Genomic DNA, 18,456 nt, shown 5'->3' on the forward strand with positions numbered 1-18,456 from the left:
GGGCTCAAAGGGGACATTGAGTGTGGCCATGGGCGAGCAGGGGGGCGCGGGCGGGGGGCCGGGACACAGCGCCCTTTGTGCGGCCGCATTCCCGCCGCGGCGGGGGCGGCTCGGCAGGAATGCGGCCGGAGCCGGAGCGCACCGGAGCGCGGGGAGCGGAGGGTCCCGGGGACGGACCCCGCTGTGTCCCCTCCGGTCCTGGGGCCACCGATATGTCCCCTCCCATCCTGGGGCCACCGGTGTGTCCCCTCCCGTCCTGATGCCACCGCTGTGTCCCCTCCGGTCCTGGGGCCACCGCTGTGTCCCTTCTTGTCCCGGTGCCACCGCTGTGTCCCCTCCCGTCCCGGTGCCACCGATATGTCCCCTCCCATCCTGGGGCCACCGATATGTCCCCTCCCGTCCTGATGCCACCGGTGTGTCCCCTTCGGTCCTGGGGCCACTGGTGTGTCCCCTCCGGTCCCGATGCCACCGCTGTGTCCCCTCTTGTCTTGATGCCACCGGTATGTCCCCTCCCGTCCTGATGCCACCGCTGTGTCCCCTCCGGTTCCGATGGCATCGGTGTGTCCTCTCCCGTCTCGGTGGCACCGATGTGTCCCCTCCCATCCTGGGGCCACCGCTGTGTCCCCTCCGGTCCTGGGGCCACCGCTGTCCCTTTCCCTCTCGATGCCACCGCTGTGTCCCCTCTTGTCTTGATGCCATCGGTGTGTCCCCTCCGGTCCCGGTGCCACCGATATGTCCCCTCCGGTCCTGGGGCCACCGCTGTGTCCCTTTCCCTCCCAATGCCACCGCTGTGTCCCCTCTTGTCTTGATGCCACCGGTATGTCCTCTTCGGTCCCGGTGTCACCGATGTGTCCCCTCTGGTCCCGGTGTCACCGCCGTGTCCCCTCCGCGGGTTTTTCACCCCGAGGACAAGAACGGGACATTGTTCTGCTTCAACTCCCTCCACCGGCGAGAGGGGCCCGGGGAGCCCCGTCCTGCTGCCCCCGGAGAACCGGGCAGTCCCGGGGGGGGGGGTAACGGGAACCCCCGGCGGAGGCGCTTAACGGGCATCCCCGGGGCGGGGGGGTAACGGGCGGTTGTGGTGATAACGGGCATCCCCGGGGGGGTAACGGGCAGTTGCGGCGATAACGAGGAACAACGAGCAGCCCCGGGGAACCGGGGACACCCAGCCGGTACCGGGCGGCCCCGGCGGCGGAAGTGCGTCACGGCCGCTTCCGGCGTGCGGGGCGCTCCAAGATGGCGGCGCTGGCGTTGAGGTGACTCCGGGGAGGGACCCGCGGCCCCGGGCGGGGACGGGACGGCCGGTCCGGGGGTCCCGGGGGTCCCCGGTGTCCGGGGTGTCCCCGGGTGTCCCCAGGTGCTGCCGGGAGGGGACGGAGCCGCGGGGGGGCGGGCGGCCCGGAGCCGCGGGCGGGCCGGGCCCTGGGTGCCTTTCCTGCCCCGGCCGGGCTGCGGGTAACGGGCCCAGCGCCACCACAGCCCCGGGGCCGCTCCCTCCGCTCTCCCCGTGGGGAAGCGCCCCGTGTTTGCCCGGCCCGAAGGTGCCTCTTCCACGTCCCCCGCGTCGCCTCGAGGAGTTTTGTCCCCTCCCCAGCGCTCCCTTTGATGTCAACGGACAGACACGCTTTGGCCTTTTATTCCCTTAATTTATTCTCTTTTAGCCGGAGCTGTCAGGCTTTTGTTGCTTGCGCAGGTTTGTTTGAAGGCAGGATCTGCTGCAGCCTGTCAGATCAAAAAGCACCTACGATCGCTCCTCGTTCGCCTCCTCCGTGCGGGGACCCCAGTGATTTTGATAGACTTGTCTTGCAGGGTGAACGTTGGCGACGTCTGTCGAGGTGACGCCACTCCAGAGATGTCCCTGTCGCTGCCGGTGTCCCCTGGGGGCGGCTGCAGCTCCGCTTGTGCCGCGGGTTTTGTTACCGTCTGGTTTGAGCTGCTGTGAGCTCCCTGATAATTGGCACCCCCGGAGCCTTTGCCCCGTTCCCATGAAGCTCTTAGCCCGGAGGATCCACTTTTAGGGCTGATTCTCTTTAAAAAAACATGTTTGGCAGTGATCTGGAAGGAAATGCAAGTTAATGGACGGAGGAAGGCACAACAACTCCGGGCGTGATAAATAATGAAGAGGACAAATCCTGGGCGCGGAGCGACCTTGATTGCTTTGCTTTGCCAGCGACGATCGTTGCGCTTTGCAGCTAAAAAAAACCACCAAATAATCCAAAAATGGAGCCAAGAAGATGAGGAGTTTGTGCTGGGGAGCTTAGCTTTGAAAAAATGCAAATATGCCATGAATTTTGTTATTGCTTTGAATATCGTGTGCGATTCAGTGCCAGCCCCCCCTTGAAGAGGCGCTGAGCGGCTTCTATGAGACAGGGGTGAAGTAGGTCGGGCTTTTTAATCTGGAGAAGAAGGAGAAGAGGAGCAAGGAGGGGAAAAGCGAGGGGCATAAATCATTAATGCTCTGCGGGCAGAGATTTGTCGTCCACCTCCTCCCCCTTGTGCGAATCAGCATGTCCAGCCGCGTCCCCTTCCAAAAAACCTGCAGCGTTTCAACTGCGGCCTTGGGAGGTGAGGGAGGGATTGGAAAGGAAACATCCTCCCCATCATTTACACAGGAACTCGGAGCGGTTAATAATAATAATAATAATACCTTTTGTTTTGGATTCACACCTGGCGCGCAGCTGAGCGCCAGATGTTCTCCCGACCGCGTCCTCGGCTGGAGGGCGACTGGAGAGCCGCGGAGCTTCGTTAATCGCTAACGAAACAGCGGGGGACGCTTGTGTGTTTGAGAGGATTAATGAGCGCTCGTGGCCGCGCTGCAGAGCGTTCTGACCCCTCGTCCTTGTCCCCGTCCCCACAGTGATGCCCTTGGTGGCCAAGTCACCCCATTGAGTGCAGTTGTGCCCGTGCGGGGATGTTCGCCGTAATAATTGCTGTAGGAAGAGCGAGAAGCGGGAGCTGCGAGCTGAGCGCTGTTTGTGTCTGCCTGGCAAACAGCTCAGCACACTAATTACAGGGTGTCGGAAATAACGAGCCCCTGGGCTTTGCTTCAGAGCTCAGCGGAAGAGAAAATCACCAAGGAGCAGCCCAAATCTCTCGTGTTAAGATTGATTTGAAGACACAAACAGCCAAAGCGGCACGTCCTCTCCCCGGCCTTGTGTTGCTGGCGCTTTCAGGTGTTTATTTGGCGCTCACTGAGTCTCTCTCTCTCCTCTCTTGCAGATGCGTCGCTCGGCGATGCCTCCTGGCCCGGTTTGGCCCCGGCCTTTCCGTGCGACAGTGAGTAACGCATCGAGCTCTTGATCCCACTTGAGGCTTCTGCGCTTTCCACCTCCTGCCACCGCAAGGGCACCGCCTGGGGCTGGGGGACAAAGGGTCTTTTGGGGGGTGGTGGTGTCCCTGTCACCCCCCTGCTGCTCCGTGCCGCAGCTTTGCGCCTGAGGAAGGTGGGGAGCTGCAGAAACCCTCTCATTCCCCTGCTTCGCGCTGCCGGATTTGGGGAAAAATAGTTATTTTCTGCTAAATGGGGCTGTAATTACCGTGTAATCCGGGGAACAGTAAATGACGAGCTCTTTATTTGACGCAGTGTGCAATTACCGTGGCTGCGAGGAGCAGGTTGCCTGTGATGGGGGTTGTGTAACGCGCAGTCCCATCTCCCGGTGCTGCCGGGGCCCAAACGCCGCCCGTGTGGCCTCACCGCCCCTCTCTGCTCCTTTCACAGCGTTGTCCCGATGGGAACGACAGCCAAGGAGGAGATGGCGCGCTTCTGGGAGAAGAACACCAAGTCCAATCGGCCCTTGTCGCCGCACGTCACCATCTACAAGTAAGAGCCGCTCGGCCTCAGGGACGCGCGATGTCCCCGTCCCCCCCTGCTCAGAGAAGCGACGGCTTTTCTGGGGCTATTCTGTTGCTTTTCCCAGCTGTCTTTTTTATCCACGATACCCAGATGCTTCCCCTTTGTTCCTCACGATCTCCTGCTTCATCTCCCTCTCTCAGCAGCCGCCTTTCCCTTCCTGCGCCAGCAGCATTTGCCATTCCCGAGCTGCCTCTGCAAATTCCCCCGTCCGTCCCCTTTTGCTCCGGCCGGATTCCTTAAATAACTGCGGCTGCAGCCCCAGCGCTGTCCCACGTTTTGCTGACGCCGTTGCTTGTTTTGCAGGTGGTCCCTGCCCATGGTGATGTCCATCACGCACCGCGGCACCGGCGTGGCGCTCAGCATCGGTGCGTCCACCCCTCACCGGCTGATTTGGGACTCGGGGCGCACGTTTGCTCCCCTTGACCCCTTCACTTCAGCAAGTTTCCCCTGCGCTTTGTCCTCTGCCTTTCCCTGGCTTTTAAATACCATTTCCCCCCAAAATAAGACAGGGTTGATATTAATGTTCGCTCCAAAAGATGCTTTTTTACACCTGGGCACTATCCTAAGAAATTATGCCAAACTGGCGGTATCACTGTCACCTTCCTGCTCCGGTGCGTCACCCTATGCCGGAGGGGACACCGTCCCCTTCCCGGCCCGATGGAGCACGAGGGGACGTCGCTTTTGCGGCCGCAGCCGGGAGGAGGAGGGGGAAGTTCAGCTCCGCTCCGTCAGGCCTGTAATTACCGCAGCTTCTTGCCGGGCGAACACAAAGGCCATTGAGGAGCAGCTGGTTGAGCGGCGCGGGCGCAGCCGCGGTGCCGGAGCGAGCGCGTGTGCCGCGGCGCAATCAGGCGCTATTGAACCGCGCCGCTCCCCTTATTTTGGCAGCACCATCTGGAGAAACCCTGTCGGCCTAAAAACGAGGAGAAGCCGCCATGGCTTTCACCTTGAATTTGGGGCTGGTTTGGCTGTAATTCCATAAGCTCAGGGCGGTTTGGGCTCTGGGTGTTTTGTGAGCGACGCAGCCCCCGCTCGACCCAGATTTGGGATGTCGAGGGCCGGTGATGGACCCGCCGTCCTGACCCGCGGTTTGGCTTTGCAGGGGTGTCCCTGTTCGGACTGGCTGCGCTGCTGCTCCCCGAGCAGTTTCCGCACTACCTGGCCATGGTGAAGTCGCTCAGCCTGGGTCCTGCTCTCATCTGCTCCGCCAAGTTCGCTCTGGCTTTCCCCTTCTCCTACCACACCTGGAATGGGATCCGGCACCTTGTGAGTAACCGGGGCTGCGAGGGAAGGGGATTGTGCGCTGGCTGTGGGGGAAACGGGCACGGGAAAGGGGAATTCATAGAATCATAGGATCATTTTGGGTGTAAGAGACCCTCAGGATCATCAAGTCCAACCATAACCTTACTCTAGCGCTAAACCCTGTCCCTGAGAACCTCATCGAAACGCCTTTTCAACCCCCCCAGGGATGGCGACTCCAGCACTGCCCTGGGCAGCCTGTTCCAACACCCACAGCCCTTTGGGGAAGAATCATCCCCAAGATCCCATCTCCAAACTCCATTTTTGATGCTGAGGGTGGGAAAACCAGGTTGCCCAGAGAGGTGGTGGATGAACCATCCCTGAGAACACCCCAGGTCGGGTTGGACACGGTTCTGAGCAACCTGGTCTGGTTGGATGTCCCTGGTCTGGTTGGATGTCCCTGATCTGTTGGAGATGTCCCTGCCCATGACTAGATGGCTTCAAAGGTCCCTCCCAACCCAAACCTTCCCATGATCACGATCCACGGGGACATTTTGGTTGGAAAAGAGCTTTAAGATCAAGTCCAACTGTTCCCCCACCCCTGGCACTGCCCCGTGTCCCTGAGAACCTCATCTCTGGTCTATTCAACCCCTCCAGGGATGGTGACTCCAGCACTGCCCTGGGCTGCCTGTTCCAACACCTGACAACCCTTTCCAGGAAGAATTTCTTCCTCATATCCGATCTAAACCTCCCCTGGCGCAACTTGGGGCCCTCTTGTCCTATCCCTTGCTACTAGGGAATTATCCACCTCAGATGCTGCTATTTTGGGTGGGTTTAGGGTGCAAAGAGCATCACTCTGCTGGCTCTTCCAAGGGTGGCACGGATGGCGGGGACATCCCCGTGTCCCCACAGCAGCGTGACCACCAGGAACGCGTCCCCAAAGCCCTGCAGAGGGGCCACCTATGGCTTATTATCTCACCCTCATCACGCTGTCACCTTTCAAGTGCTTTACAGTATTTACAAGCCCAAGAGAGCGTTGGAGACAGAATAACCTGCGTGTTCTCCCTGGGCTGAGGGAACAGGCAGCTCCCTTCAGCCGAGCTTCCTGTGTTTGACGAGAAGCGGGGAGAGCTGCAAGTTTCTTGCTGAGAACAGTACAAGATGTGCTGCTTTTTGGAGTTATTTAGTGTTTTCTGCAACAGACAAGGTTGGGTTTTACAGGAGCACAATAGCAAAGGCAGCTGGCCCAGAGCGTGACACGATCCTCCTGCTCGGGGCAGCATCACGTGCGGCGGCCGTGGGCTCACGCTGCGGCGCTGGCGGCTTCCAGTGCTCCCAGTTTGGAGCTGGGGGCTTGCTGGGGGGGCCGTGGAGCCCTCACCACCCGTGTTCACGTGGCCATAGCCCCACGAGAGCTGCAAACCCGCTCAGGAGCCTCGGACGTGCCGCTCTGGGCTGCGTTCCAGCATCCCCCTCGTCCTCCGGGCTCAGCGCGGCCCCCACCCACCCCACGGGTGTCTGTGGGAGGGCTGTGGCTGCGATTCCCCCCCCGCTTGGGCTCTGCTGCGGAGCTGCGGCTCCTGCTGTGCTTTGTAACCCATTTCTGTCAGCGGGAGAGCGGCGAGCGGGAGCAGCTGCTGCTTTGGGATCGGGGGGAGCTCATGGGCGGCTCTGCTGATAAACAGGGGGGTTTGGAGGGGGATGAGCTTCCTTTGGCGTGGAGCCACATACCAGCCGCTTGCAGCTGTACCCAGGGGTCCAAAGGCTGTTTTTTGGGGTGCTCTTGCAAGCTTTCATCACAAAGAGGCACCTTTCTGCCTACCCCAAGCCTTTGGAATTAACCGGCTGCGTCTCCTCTCTCCCGCAGGCCTGGGACCTGGGGAAGGGGTTCAAGATCGCGCAGGTTGAGCAATCCGGGGTGCTGGTCCTGATCCTGACCCTGCTCTCCTCCGCCGGCCTCGCCGCCATGTGAACGCGCCCTCCCGTCAACAACCCCCCCGTTTGCAGAAGATTCGCTCCGTCCTGGCCCGAAGATGCATCTGCAGAGGGAGGTGGGAGATCAGAGCTGCTTTTCATTCACCTGGGGGACGTGCCGACCCGTCCCCTCTGTCCCACACAGCTGCGGGAAGCCGGGCACAACTTAAAAACGGCTTTTAACAGCATATTCGGTTGCTGCCGCCTTCCTCCCGGCCAACTCCAGCGCGTTTCTTCTCTCTGCCCTGTCCCCAAGCTGCAGACAATGCTGGATCTGTGTCCCCGCGGGTCCGAGTGGGCTCGGGGACGGCTGGAGCCGCGTGTGTGGGCTCGGCACAGGACAAGCGTCTCCATTGAGCCGGGAGAGCAGGCGGCGCTGCCAACGCCGGCACCGGGAGGGGAACGGGCCGCCGGTGCCGCCGGGACCCGCGCCGGCGCCGTGGGGCGGCTGGGATGGGTGTGCAGGGTTCAGTATCCCCAGAATCCAGCCAGTTTGGGGCCCTGGAGCCCCTGCCAGTGAAAACATCCACTTTTCCCCCATTAGGGATTTTCACATCCAATTTTCCCCATCACCGGCACAACAGGGAGGGACGTTTTGTTCCGGTCGTCCATCACCACCAGCTCTTGTTTCAGCTCTTGTCGCTCACCCACCTTGGCAATAAAGCAGCTCGATCCTCCACGTCCGTCGCCTTTGCTTTGGGCTCCAGAGGAGCCGGGTGATGGAAACACAAACTGTTTGCAGCATTTGGAGCTGGCGGGTGCAGGTCTGAGTTTCCTACCTGGACAGTGCGTGGTTGCACTGGTACAAGTTCTGGGAGCTTTTTTGCTGCAATCGGCCAGTTTTTAACATTCACCACCAGCAGCAAAGCTTTGCAAAGCTCCGTCCTGCTTTCCTGGCTTAGCATCCTCCTGCCCGTTCCCGCTGGTAGGATTTCGGCTTGACGGGGAACATCTGCTCCCCGCGTTGTGATGGAGACCCGAAGTGGCAGCAGAGGAGCCGGTAACGTGCTCCGGGATCCCTTGTGCTTGTTTCCACGCCATCGCTTTTCCTTGCGGCGGCGCCGATCTGAGCCCCGTCCCTGACTAATCAGCCGCTCCTTTAATTAGCGACGGCATCGCTGCCCTGAGGGGACATAATCAAATCACAGCGGAGGAGGATCAGCTGTCAGCGCGGTGGAGGGAGAAAGCACCAAACCCTTGTTGGTGGAGCCGCGTGGCGCAGCAGGACGGAGCTTTTCCTGGGTGAAAATAAGTATATTTTAGCTTTAAACCAATTACTTCCTGCAGCTGCTGAAATGGCTTTTATTTGGAAGGCACTCTGGCTGATGAGCTTATTCTGCACAGCGTGCAGCTGCACACGAGTCAGACAGCCCTGATTTCCTTTTGGGGAGCGCTCGGGAAGGGATGAACCCCCACTTATGGGGGAGCAGCTCCCGCCTCACCGCTGCACCCACATTAACTGTGACGAGCTGGGACATGTCCCACCTGCGCCCCCCCCAAACCTGCCCAGGCTCTGCTCAAACCAAACACGGGGATATTATTTGGTTAAACATTTATTTAACCCGATTGCCACAAAACACAAGTGGGGCGCTGGCCTCAGGCTCCTCCGTCGCCCTCACCGCGTCCAGGAGCCACGACCCCCAGCACGGTGGCTCCCCCAGGACTGGGCTCACTTAAGGCTGAGATTTGGGGTGACCCCGCGTCCCCATGTCGGAGCTCTGTCCCCTCGCCGGGTGCCCTGTTGCTTCTTTGCGAAGGCTCCGGGGCGGTTTGTCCGGCCGGCCGAGGCTCCTCGGGCTGCGCGGGGGAGACGAGCGTTAAACTCGCGGTGCAGCAATAGGGTGGGTGAAAAGGGGCGCTGGGGGGCCCATCAGGGCAGCCCCTGTTCTCAGATGCTTTTGGGGGTGAACGGTGGCTTGTGAGCTCCTCCTGGGGCACCCAGAAGATGAGCCCAGATCTGGGGTGACACTGAGCACAAGGGGACATAGCGGCCCAAACTCTGGGTGCTTGAGCGCCCCGGGTTGGATCGACCAGCGGGTGCAAACGCCAAGGAACAAGCTTGAAATAACCCACGGGATGCGGGGAACGGCACAAGGAGCAGCAGCTCCCCCCTGCAGCCCCATCTCCACCCGTGGCCCAAGGTGGGTACAAAACCCCCCGAAATCTACCAGGGTCGCCGTACCTTGCCGGTGATCTCGGTGCGGACGCCGTTGCACGCGCGGCGCAGTGCCGTGGGCTGGCGGGTCCAGGCTGTGAGCCGGGCGGCGGCGCCGGCCGAGCGGGACGTCAGGCTCAGCCTGGCCGGGGGGATCCGGGGCGGCATCTCCCATGTCCCCACAAATGTGCCCCATGGGGAGACCTGGGAGGAGGAGGAGGGGCTGGTGGGGGTCTTGGGGAGCAGGGACCCCCCCGGGTGTGTGGGTGCGGCTCACCTGGGAGCGGGGCACGGTGGGGAGCAGGTGTCCCCGGTCATTGGCGATGATCTGCGTGGGGCCGTCCTGCAGCGTGGGACGCTGTGGGGGAGGCGGTGAGTGCATGGCCGGGGGTCCCAGGGGTGTCTGGGCTGGGGTTCAGGGGGTCCCAGGGGTCTAGGCCACAGTTAAGGGGGATCCCAGGGGTCTACGCTGGGACTAAAGGGGGGTCCCAGGGGTCTAGGCCAGGGCTAAAGGAGGTCCCAGGCGTCCAGGCTATGGTTAATGGGGGTCTCAGGGGTCTAGGCCGGGGTTAAGGGGGGTCCCAGGGGTCTAGGCCGGGGTTAAGGGGGGTCCCTGGGGGTCTAGGCCGGGGTTAAGGGGGGTCCCTGGGGGTCTAGGCTGGGGTTAAGGGGGGTTCGAGGGGTCCAGGCCGGGGTTAAGGGGGGTCCCGGCTACGGTTAATAGGGGTCCCAAAGGTCTAGGCTGGGGTTAAAGGGAGTCCCAGGGGTCTAGGCCAGGGTTAAGGGGGGTCCCAGGGGGTCTAGGCCAGGGTTAAGGGAGGTCCCAGGGTCCAGGTCAGGGTTAAGGGAGGGTCCCAGGAGTCTAGGCCAGGGCTAAAGGAGGTCCCAGGGGTCCAGGCTACGGTTAATGGGGGTCCCAGGGGTCTAGGCTGGGGTTAAGAGGAGTCCCAGGGGTCCAGGCCGGGGTTAAGGGGGGTCCCAGGGGGTCTAGGCCAGGGTTAAGGGGGGGTTCCCAGGGTCCAGGTCAGGGTTAAGTGAGGGTCCCAGGGGTCTAGGCCACAGTTAAGGGGCATCCCAGGGGTCTAGGCCGGGGTTAAGGGGGGTCCCAGGGGTCTAGGCCAGGGTTAAGGGGGGGTCCCAGGGGTCCAGGCCAGGGTTAAGGGGGGGTCCCAGGGGGTCTAGGCTGGGGTTAAGGGGGGTCCCAGGCTCCAGGCCAGGGCTAAATGAGGGTCCCAGGGGTCTAGACCAGGTTTAAGGGGAGGTTCCAGGGTCCAGGCCAGTGCTACGGGGGATCCCATGGTCCGGGCCAGGGCTAAAGGAGGTCCCAGGGTGCAGGCCAGGGCTAAAGGGGGTCCCAGGGGGTCCCGGGGTGTCTGGGCTGGGGCTGCGGGGGTCCCAGGGACACCCAGGCCAGGGCTGAGAGGGGTTTCGAGGGGTCCCGGGTGCCCGCGCCGGGGCTGAGCGGAGCCGGGGGGTGTCGGGTCCGGGGGTACCTGCCGGCCGGGCCGGGGCACGCTCCAGTTTTGCAGGCGGTGGGGGGTGAAGGCGTCCTCGTACTGCGGGGAGAGCAGGGCCAGTCAGAGCCCGCACGGACCCGGCAGGAGCTCCGGCCCCGGGCCCGTCCCGTCCCGTCCCGGCCCGGTCCCACCTGCCCCGCGCCGAACCGCGCCATGGCCGCGCGCGCCGTCTCCTGGCAACCGCGCCGCGCGCACCCCCTGGCGGCTCTAACGGGCGCTGCCGGAGGGGCGGGGCCTCGGAGGGCGGGGCCGTGAAGGGCGGGGCTGTGAATGGTGGGACCGCGGGGGCGTGGCTGTGAAGGGCGGGGCTGTGAAGAGCGGGGCCTCAGAGGGCGTGGCTGTGAAGGGCGGAGCCTCGGAGGGCCTGGCTGTGAAGGGCGGGGCTGCAGGGGGGGGGTTGGGGGGGCGTGGCTGTGAAGGGCGGGGCTGGGGAGAGCGGGACTGCGAGGGCGTGGCTGTGAAGGGCGGGGCTGGGGAGGGCAGGACCCCGGGGGCGTGGGTGTGGAGGGTGGTACAGCGGGGGCGTGGATGTGGAGAGCGGGACAGCGGGGGCGTGGCTGTGAAGGGCGGGGCCTCGGAGGGCGTGGCTGTGGAGGGCGGGGCTGCAGGGGCGGGGGGCTTGGGGGGTGTGGCTGTGAAGGGCGGGGCTGTGGAGGGTGGGACCGAGGGGGCGTGGCTGTGGAGAGCGGGGCTGTGGAGGGCGGGGCTGCAGGGGCGGGGGGCTTTAGGGGCGTGGCTGTGAAGGGCGGGGCCTTGTAGGGCGGGGCTGTGAAGGGCGGGGCTGTGAATGGCGGGACCGCAGGGGCGTGGCTGTGGAGGGCGGGGCTGTGGAGAGCGGGGGCCTCGGAGGGCGTGGCTGCGAAGGGCGGGGCTGTGGAGAGTGGTACCGCGGGGGCGTGGCTGTGGAGGGCGGGACAGCGGGGGCGTGGCTGTGAAGGGCGGGGCTGCAGGGGCGGGTGGCTTGGGGGGCGTGGCTGTGAAGGGCGGGGCTGTGGAGGGCGGGACCGCGGGGCCGTGGCTGTGGAGGGCAGGGCTGTGGAGAGCGGGGCTGCAGGGGTGGGGGGCTTTGGGGGCGTGGCTGTGAAGGGCGTGGCTGGGGAGAGCGGGACTGTGAGGGCGTGGATGTAGAGGGCGGGGCTGCAGGGGGGGGCTTGGGGGGCGTGGCTGTGAAGGGCGTGGCTGTGGAGGGTGGGACCACGGGGGCGTGGCCCTGGAGGGCGGGGCTGTGGAGGGTGGGGCTTTGGAGGGTGGGGCCCTTGTTGTCGCAGCTCTAGTGCAGTGGGTCCCAGTGCCCACCCAGCGGGAGGGTCAGGGTTAGGCCTGCTCTCAGGATTAGTGTTCAGGCTTCATCTGAGTTAGAACGGATGTCTAGGCTGGTGTGGGGCTGGGCTTACGGGAGGCTCAGGTTCAGCAGGAGAGTTCAGATTAGTATTAGGATTGAGGTTGGCACCTGGGTCAGAGTTAACATGGAGGTTAGGACTGACTTGAGGCTTAGGGTTAGCGCTAGGGCCAGGGCTAATGTTGGGGTTAGTATTTGGGTCAGGTGAGGGGTCGTTGTTGGGTTAGGCTGGCTGTTAGGCTCAGTTTTAGGGCACAAATTAGATGGGGGGGGGGGGGTAGGGTTTGAATTACAAGCCACACTGGCTTAAAATTAGGACCAAGTTTAACATTGGGGCACCCAAGCCCTGGGCACCTTTGCCTTGAGCCCTGGCAGGGGATGGAGCAGCCACCGCAGCCCCGGCATGTCCTGGCACGTCCCGGGACACCCGCGGGTGCCGGCGCCGCGTCAGCAGCGGGGACGCGGGGACACGCACGTGCCGGGTGTCCGGCTGCTCCGTGACACCCCGGGGACACCCCAGGACGGACCCTCCCGAGCGCGGCGCCGGCGCCGCCTCCTCCCCGGGGCGAGACACGACGGGGCAGCGCTGGAGTCACTTTGGTTTATTTCTTTTCTTTTTGGTTTTTTTCTCTTTCCAAACTGCAAATCCTGGTGCCGGCGGCATCTCGTCTCGAATAACAAACACCCAATTGCTGAAGCCAATGCGGGGGCGCCGGGCCGGAGGTGCATGGAGTTGGGGGTGCGATTCGGGGCGGCCGCGTCCCCGCTCGGTGCCGAACGGATGGGCCGGAGAGAAATAAATAGGCAGGGAAGCCTCCGGGAGCCGCCCCGAGAGCCGGTGGGGGGGACATACAAAAAAAGGGGCCAAAAAAATACCAACAACCAAGAAAACCAACCAACCAGAGGGATGAACCAAAACGTGGTTTGCCGGGGGGAGGAGGGAGCTGGTTCTTGCCGTCAATTTGCGCGGCGAGCCCTGGCGGCTCCGCGCTGATCCCAGCGCCGCTGGCTCCGGGCTTGTGTCGCTCCCCCCGCCAACATAGAGCCGAATTTTGGGCGGGCGTGTGGGGCCGGTGATGGGGGTTACAGCGCCGGGCAGGCGACCTGGTGCCGGATGCCCTCGTTGCAGATGAGCGCGGCCGCCCGCTCGTCGCTGTCGCCGTGCTGGCACTGCATGTAGCTGATGCCGTGGGGCGCGTAGCCGTGGGTGCACACGTTGCAGGTGCGGGTCATGGTGCCGCCCGTGCTGCTCCTGCGGGCAGAGGGAGCCGCCGCGGCACCGTCAGTGCTCACCGGAACCCACCGGTGCCTCCTGGCACCCCTTGGTGCCCAGGGTTGCTCAGTGGCACTAATTGGCACCCCACTGGCTTTTGTCACCGCCAACCGGTGGCACCACCAGTGCCTGTTGGTGCCCATAAACACCTAGTAGCACCAACTGGTGCCTGATGGCACTGGGGTTCTGGTAGAACCCCTTGGTGCCCATTGGTGCCCATCACTGTCTGGTGGTACCCAGAGGTGACCTGTGGTGGTACTCAGCAGCACCCATTGGTCCCCATCAGTCCCCAGTGATGCCCGTCAGTGCCCAGTGACACTCACAGGTGCCCATTGGTCCCTATCAGTCCCCATAGGTCCCCAGCAATACCCATCAGTTCCCAGTGGCACCCACAATGTCCATCTGTCCCCAGTGATGCCCGTCAGTGCCCAGTGGCACCCACAGGTGCCCATTGGTCCCTATCAGTCCCTGTAGGTCCCCAGCGGTGCCCATCAATTCCCAGTGACACCTACAGTGCCCATCGGTCCCCATCAGTCCCCATCGGTCCCCAGCAATGCCCATCAATTCCCAGTGACACCTACAGTGCCCATCGGTCCCCATCAGTCCTCATCAGTCCCCATCAGTCCCCATCGGTCCCCATCAGTTCCCAGTGACACCCACAGTACCTACTGGTCCCTATCAGTCCCCATCATTCCCCATCGGTCCCCATCAGTTCCCAGTGACACCTACAGTACCTACTGGTCCCCATCAGTCCCCATCGGTCCCCATCAGTTCCCAGTGCCACCCACAGTCCCCATTGGTCCCCAGCAATGCTGGGGCAGCTGCCGGTGCCCCCGTGCCCGCTCGGCGCCCCCGTCACTCACCGGCAGTCGCTGCAGGCGCGCTGGCATTCCTTCCGGCGGTAGCGGCAGATCAGCGCCCAGATGAGCAGCCCCAGCAGGCTGAGGAGCAGCAGCGAGCCCAGGATGGAGCCCACGATGATGCCCGTCTGCCGTCCCCCTGCGGCGGGAGCGCACCCTGTCACCGCCGGCTTCCCGCCGGCTGCCCACTGCTCACCGCGCCGCCGCGGGCACCCCGGGCGCGGAGCCGGCTGCCCCCCGCCCGCGCCGTGGCCCCCCCGCGGTGGCACTTACTCGGCACGGGGCTGACGTTGAGCTGGCACACGGAGTAGCCCACGCGGTTGGTGACGCGGCACTGGTAGATGCCGGTGTGCACCTCCGACAGGCTACGGATCAACAGGTCGCCAGGAGCTCGTCCTGCGGGGGGGGAGATGGAGACGTCAGTCTTAGGCATGGGGGGACGGGGATGTGGGGGCACAGGGACACGGGGCACAGGGACATGGGGAACAGGGACAGGGATGGACATGGGGGAACGGGGACACAGGGACAGGAATGGACACAGGGGAACAGGGAGATGGGAGCACGGGGACATGGGGGCACAGGGACAAGGGAAACAGGGACAAGGGGAACAGGGACAGGGATGCACATGGGGGAACGGGGACACAGGGACTGGAATGGACACGGGGAATGGGGACATGGGGGCACAGGGACACAGAAGAACATGGGGGCACAGGGACAAACATGAAGGGACAGGGATGGACATGGGGAAACAGGGATGGACATGGGAGAACAGGGACACAGAAGAACATGGGGGCACAGGGATGGGGACAAACATGGGGGGACAGGGATGGACACGGGGAAACAGGGATGGACATGGGAGAACAGGGACACAGAGGAACGTGGGGGCACAGGGATAGACACGGGGGGACAGGGATGGACACAGGAGAACAGGCACAGGAATGGACACAGGGGAACAGGGACACAGAGGAACACGGGGCAACAGGGATGGGGACAAACACGGGGGGACAGGGATGGACACGGGAGAACAGGAACACAGAGGAACATGGGGGCACAGGGACACAGAGGAACACGGTGGCACTGGGATGCAGACGGACACGCAGCCACAGCCACCCATGAACACAGGCACACCCAGACACAGCCACGGGCACCCACAGACAGACAGGACCCCCCACCCCAGAGCATCCCCTGCACCCAAAACCCCCCCCTAGAACCCACCTTGGATGGTGCCGGAGGGCAGGTGTCCCCCGCCGTAGCCATCGGCCAGCTTGGCCCACTGGTAGCTGACGGCGGTCGAGGTCTCGCGGCTGAAGCACCGCAGCAGGATGCTGCTCCCCCAGATCAGCTCCCCCTCGATCCAGCACTGGGGGGGTGCTGGCTTATCTGTAGGCACAGGGACACCGTGAGCGCAGGAGGTGACACCTGGCAGAGGGGGGGACGCTGGGGAGCGGGCTCACCTTGCACGGTGACGATGACCTCGTGCACGGCCACGGTGTTTTTCTTCACGCGGCACTGGTAGGTGCCGGTGTCGGAGACCTGCAGGTCGGCCAGGCGGATGGAGGCGTCGTACTGGCTGGGGTCCTTCTGCACGAAGGCCACGCGGTCCTGCAGCCCCGACCCGCTGCCGTAGTCCACGTGGTGGTCGTGGTAGGACAGGAACTGGTCGGGGGGAAAGAGGGGAGACTGGGTAGGGCTGGTGCGGGTGGGGGACCCCGGCGTAGCTGGCTGGGGACGGAGATGTGCTGCCCAGACCCTGCCTGCTGCTCGCCTGCCCTGCCCGGCGCTGCCTGCCCTGCCTGCTGCTCGCCTGCCCTGCCCGGCGCTGCCTGCCCTGCCTGCTCTTCCCCTGCCCTGCCAGGCGCTGCCTGCCCTGCCTGCTGCTCGCCTGCCCTGCCAGGCGCTGCCTGCCCTGCCTGCTCTTCCCCTGCCCTGCCAGGTGCTGCCTGCCCTGCCTGCTCTTCCCCTGCCCTGCCAGGCGCTGCCTGCCCTGCCTGCTCCTCCCCTGCCCTGCCAGGTGCTGCCTGCTCTGCCTGCTCCTCCCCTGCCCTGCCAAGCGCTGCCTGCCCTGCCTGCTGCTCGCCTGCCCTGCCAGATCGTTCCTGTCCTGCCTGCTCTGCTGGGCTCTGGCGGGTCCATCCCAGCCCTGCTGGCCCGGTGGGACGGCGGCTGCCGGCGCCGGTGACACTCACCACATTCTCAGGGCCGGGCCGCTCGGGCGTGATCTGGATCCACTCGATACCCAAGCCCTGGGGACCGTTGTCTTCAGGCTCGAGGACGTAGGGGCAGCCCAGCTTCACCGAGTCGCCCTTTGCCAGGTGCAGCACCTCCCGGCCCTTGCTGTTGATCCTGACGGCCAGGAGGAGAGCTGGGGAGAGAACAGCACCCATCGCACCGGCCGGGGAGCACGGGGACAGCCAACCCTGCACCGCGTGCGCCCCGACCCGTGCCCGGCAGCGCCAACACGGAGCGGGACACGGATCCGTCTGCCGGGGAACAGGTGTCCTGGTGGGATGTAGCGCCCGCCAGGTCCTGCGATGTTGCATCGGGGACAAAAGGCCACGGTGGGCTCAGTGCCACCCGCTCAGCTCCGGTTGACAGGGGTGGGCGTCAGGGGCTGTGCTGACCATGGGGTGCATCCCGCACCCCGGGGAGCCCCGCGGCGGGGCGCGGACCCTCGGTCCTCGGCGGCGTCGCTGCGAGAACAGGTCGGGATCCGTCGGCGCCTACCTGGCATGAGACCCAGGAGCAGGAGCAGGCTGGCGCCGTGCCCTGCCATGACGCTGCGGCCGTGCGGCGGTGAGGAGGAGCGGGAGCGGAGGAGGCTCCGAAGGCGACAGGGCAGCCGGGCGTGCGGGGCCGCTTTTACATGCTGGGCCGGGGCGCTCCTCCCTGTGGGACGGATGCCTTTGGGATGACTGAGTGGCTCCAAGCTGTGCGTGAGCGATGCCGCCCTGCTCCACTCCCTACCTGCTAATTAAGCATCGCCATGCAATGGGCTCCCATCCAGGCAGCCTTGGGCCGGGGGGTCACCGCGGGTGGGGTGGGCAGGGGGAGTAGCACGTCCTGGGGGACCCGGAGCTGTGGGGAGGGACTGGGGGGCCTGTGGACCCCGTGGTGGCTGGTCTCTGCTGTGGGCGCTGGTGGGATGAGCGTGGCCGGTGGGCAACGGCTCCCGTGGGAGCAGTGGCCAAGGACCATGTCTGCATGGAAGCGCCAGCTTAGCCCCATGCGGGTCCTGGAAGGATTTTGGGCTCAGGGCGTTTGGACGAGCTTAAAGGTGTGGTTTGAGAGTGGGCTTAAGCTCCTGCAGATCCTGCCTCCTCCACGAGTTGGCACAGGGATGCTGCAGCCATGCGAGGATATTGGCACCCACCAAACCTCGGTGGCGCTGCTGAAATGCGATGCGGGGGCCTGGCCGGGGCTCCAGGCTGTGGCTTGCTGCGTGGGGACACGGTGGCATGGCAGCGGCGGGGACAGCACAGCGGAGGGGACACGCAGGGCAGCTGGAGGGGGCTGGGACAGCCAGAGGGTGCGAAGACAGTGGCTGAAAGCTGGGGGAATCTGAGGGTGGGATTTGGGGAAAGGGGTGGTCTGGAGCAGATGGAGGAGCTGGGACAGGGATGGAGGAGCTGGGACAGGGATGCTCGGCAGGAGATGCAGGAGCTGGGACAGGGATGGTGGAGTTGGGACAGGGATGCAGGAGTTTGGACAGGGTTGCAGGATCCTGGACAGGGATGCAGGAGCTGGGACAGGGATGGTGGAGCTGGGACAAGGATGCATGAGCTGGAACAGGGATGCTCTGCAGCAGATGTGGGAGCTGGGACAGGGATGGTGGAGCTGGGACAGGGATGGTGGAGCTGGGACAAGGATGCACGAGCTGGAACAGGGATGCTCTGCAGCAGATGCAGGAGCCTGGACAGGGATGGTGGAGCTGGGACAGGGATGGTGGAGCTGGGACAGGGATGCTGTGCGGCAGATGCAGGAGCTGGGACAGGGATGGTGGAGCTGGGACAGGGATGGTGGAGCTGGGACAGGGATGCTGTGCGGCAGATGCAGGCCTGTGTGCTGGCCGAGCCCCCGCCCTGGTCTGTGCCGGCACCGCGGCTCGGGTGCCATGTCCGGCTCGCCGGGCACTGCCCGCGGCACCGCTCCGCCGCGCTGCTGCTTCCCAGCCCAGACTGTCCCAGCCGGCTCAGCAGCACCGCCCAGCCGGTCCCAAACCCTCCCTGGGGCCAAGAGCTGCTCCATT

General features: G+C 64.3%; 3 protein-coding genes across 5 annotated transcripts; 1 reads left to right on the forward strand and 2 right to left on the reverse strand.

Annotated features, from left to right (window-relative positions):
• Positions 1 to 1,148: 1,148 nt before the first annotated feature.
• On the forward strand, positions 1,149 to 7,745 carry SDHC (succinate dehydrogenase complex subunit C). Of its 3 annotated transcripts, none has more exons than XM_080361170.1 (6): positions 1,149 to 1,256; positions 3,220 to 3,276; positions 3,719 to 3,820; positions 4,157 to 4,218; positions 4,956 to 5,119; positions 6,960 to 7,745. In XM_080361170.1, the coding sequence occupies exons 1-6, from the start codon at positions 1,237 to 1,239 to the stop codon at positions 7,062 to 7,064; spliced, it is 510 nt and encodes a 169-aa protein (XP_080217296.1). In that variant the 5' UTR covers positions 1,149 to 1,236; the 3' UTR covers positions 7,065 to 7,745. The 3 variants fall into 3 exon arrangements, with proteins under 3 accessions (XP_080217296.1, XP_080217297.1, XP_080217298.1); XM_080361171.1 differs by lacking the exon at positions 1,149 to 1,256 and adding an exon at positions 1,284 to 2,565; XM_080361172.1 differs by lacking the exon at positions 1,149 to 1,256 and adding an exon at positions 2,584 to 3,133.
• A 420-nt stretch (positions 7,746 to 8,165) lies between these two features.
• CFAP126 (cilia and flagella associated protein 126) lies at positions 8,166 to 10,898 on the reverse strand (the record flags this gene model as incomplete). Its single annotated transcript, XM_080361105.1, has 5 exons — positions 10,870 to 10,898; positions 10,715 to 10,777; positions 9,499 to 9,579; positions 9,249 to 9,425; positions 8,166 to 8,189 (listed from the first exon to the last, which is right to left on the reverse strand). Exons 1-5 carry the CDS (start codon positions 10,891 to 10,893, stop codon positions 8,166 to 8,168), a joined length of 369 nt encoding a protein of 122 aa, XP_080217231.1. The 5' UTR covers positions 10,894 to 10,898.
• A 2,262-nt stretch (positions 10,899 to 13,160) lies between these two features.
• VSIG8 (V-set and immunoglobulin domain containing 8) lies at positions 13,161 to 16,983 on the reverse strand (the record flags this gene model as incomplete). Its single annotated transcript, XM_080361236.1, has 7 exons — positions 13,161 to 13,329; positions 14,214 to 14,367; positions 14,484 to 14,606; positions 15,426 to 15,590; positions 15,665 to 15,866; positions 16,397 to 16,572; positions 16,935 to 16,983. The coding sequence occupies 7 exons, from the start codon at positions 16,981 to 16,983 to the stop codon at positions 13,161 to 13,163; spliced, it is 1,038 nt and encodes a 345-aa protein (XP_080217362.1).
• Positions 16,984 to 18,456: the final 1,473 nt, after the last annotated feature.

This window comes from Nesoenas mayeri (genome assembly GCF_963082525.1).
Source record: "Nesoenas mayeri genome assembly, chromosome: 30".
NCBI lineage: Eukaryota > Metazoa > Chordata > Aves > Columbiformes > Columbidae > Nesoenas > Nesoenas mayeri.

What these genes read in the sequence shown, in the direction of transcription:
- SDHC (XM_080361170.1), top strand. Translation starts at nt 1,237, where the DNA reads ATGGCGGCGCTGGCGTTGAG. An exon ending in ATGGCGGCGCTGGCGTTGAG is followed by an intron (nt 1,257 to 3,219) that starts GTGACTCCGGGG and finishes CCTCTCTTGCAG; the next exon opens with ATGCGTCGCTCGGCGATGCC. An exon ending in CCCGGCCTTTCCGTGCGACA is followed by an intron (nt 3,277 to 3,718) that starts GTGAGTAACGCA and finishes CTCCTTTCACAG; the next exon opens with CGTTGTCCCGATGGGAACGA.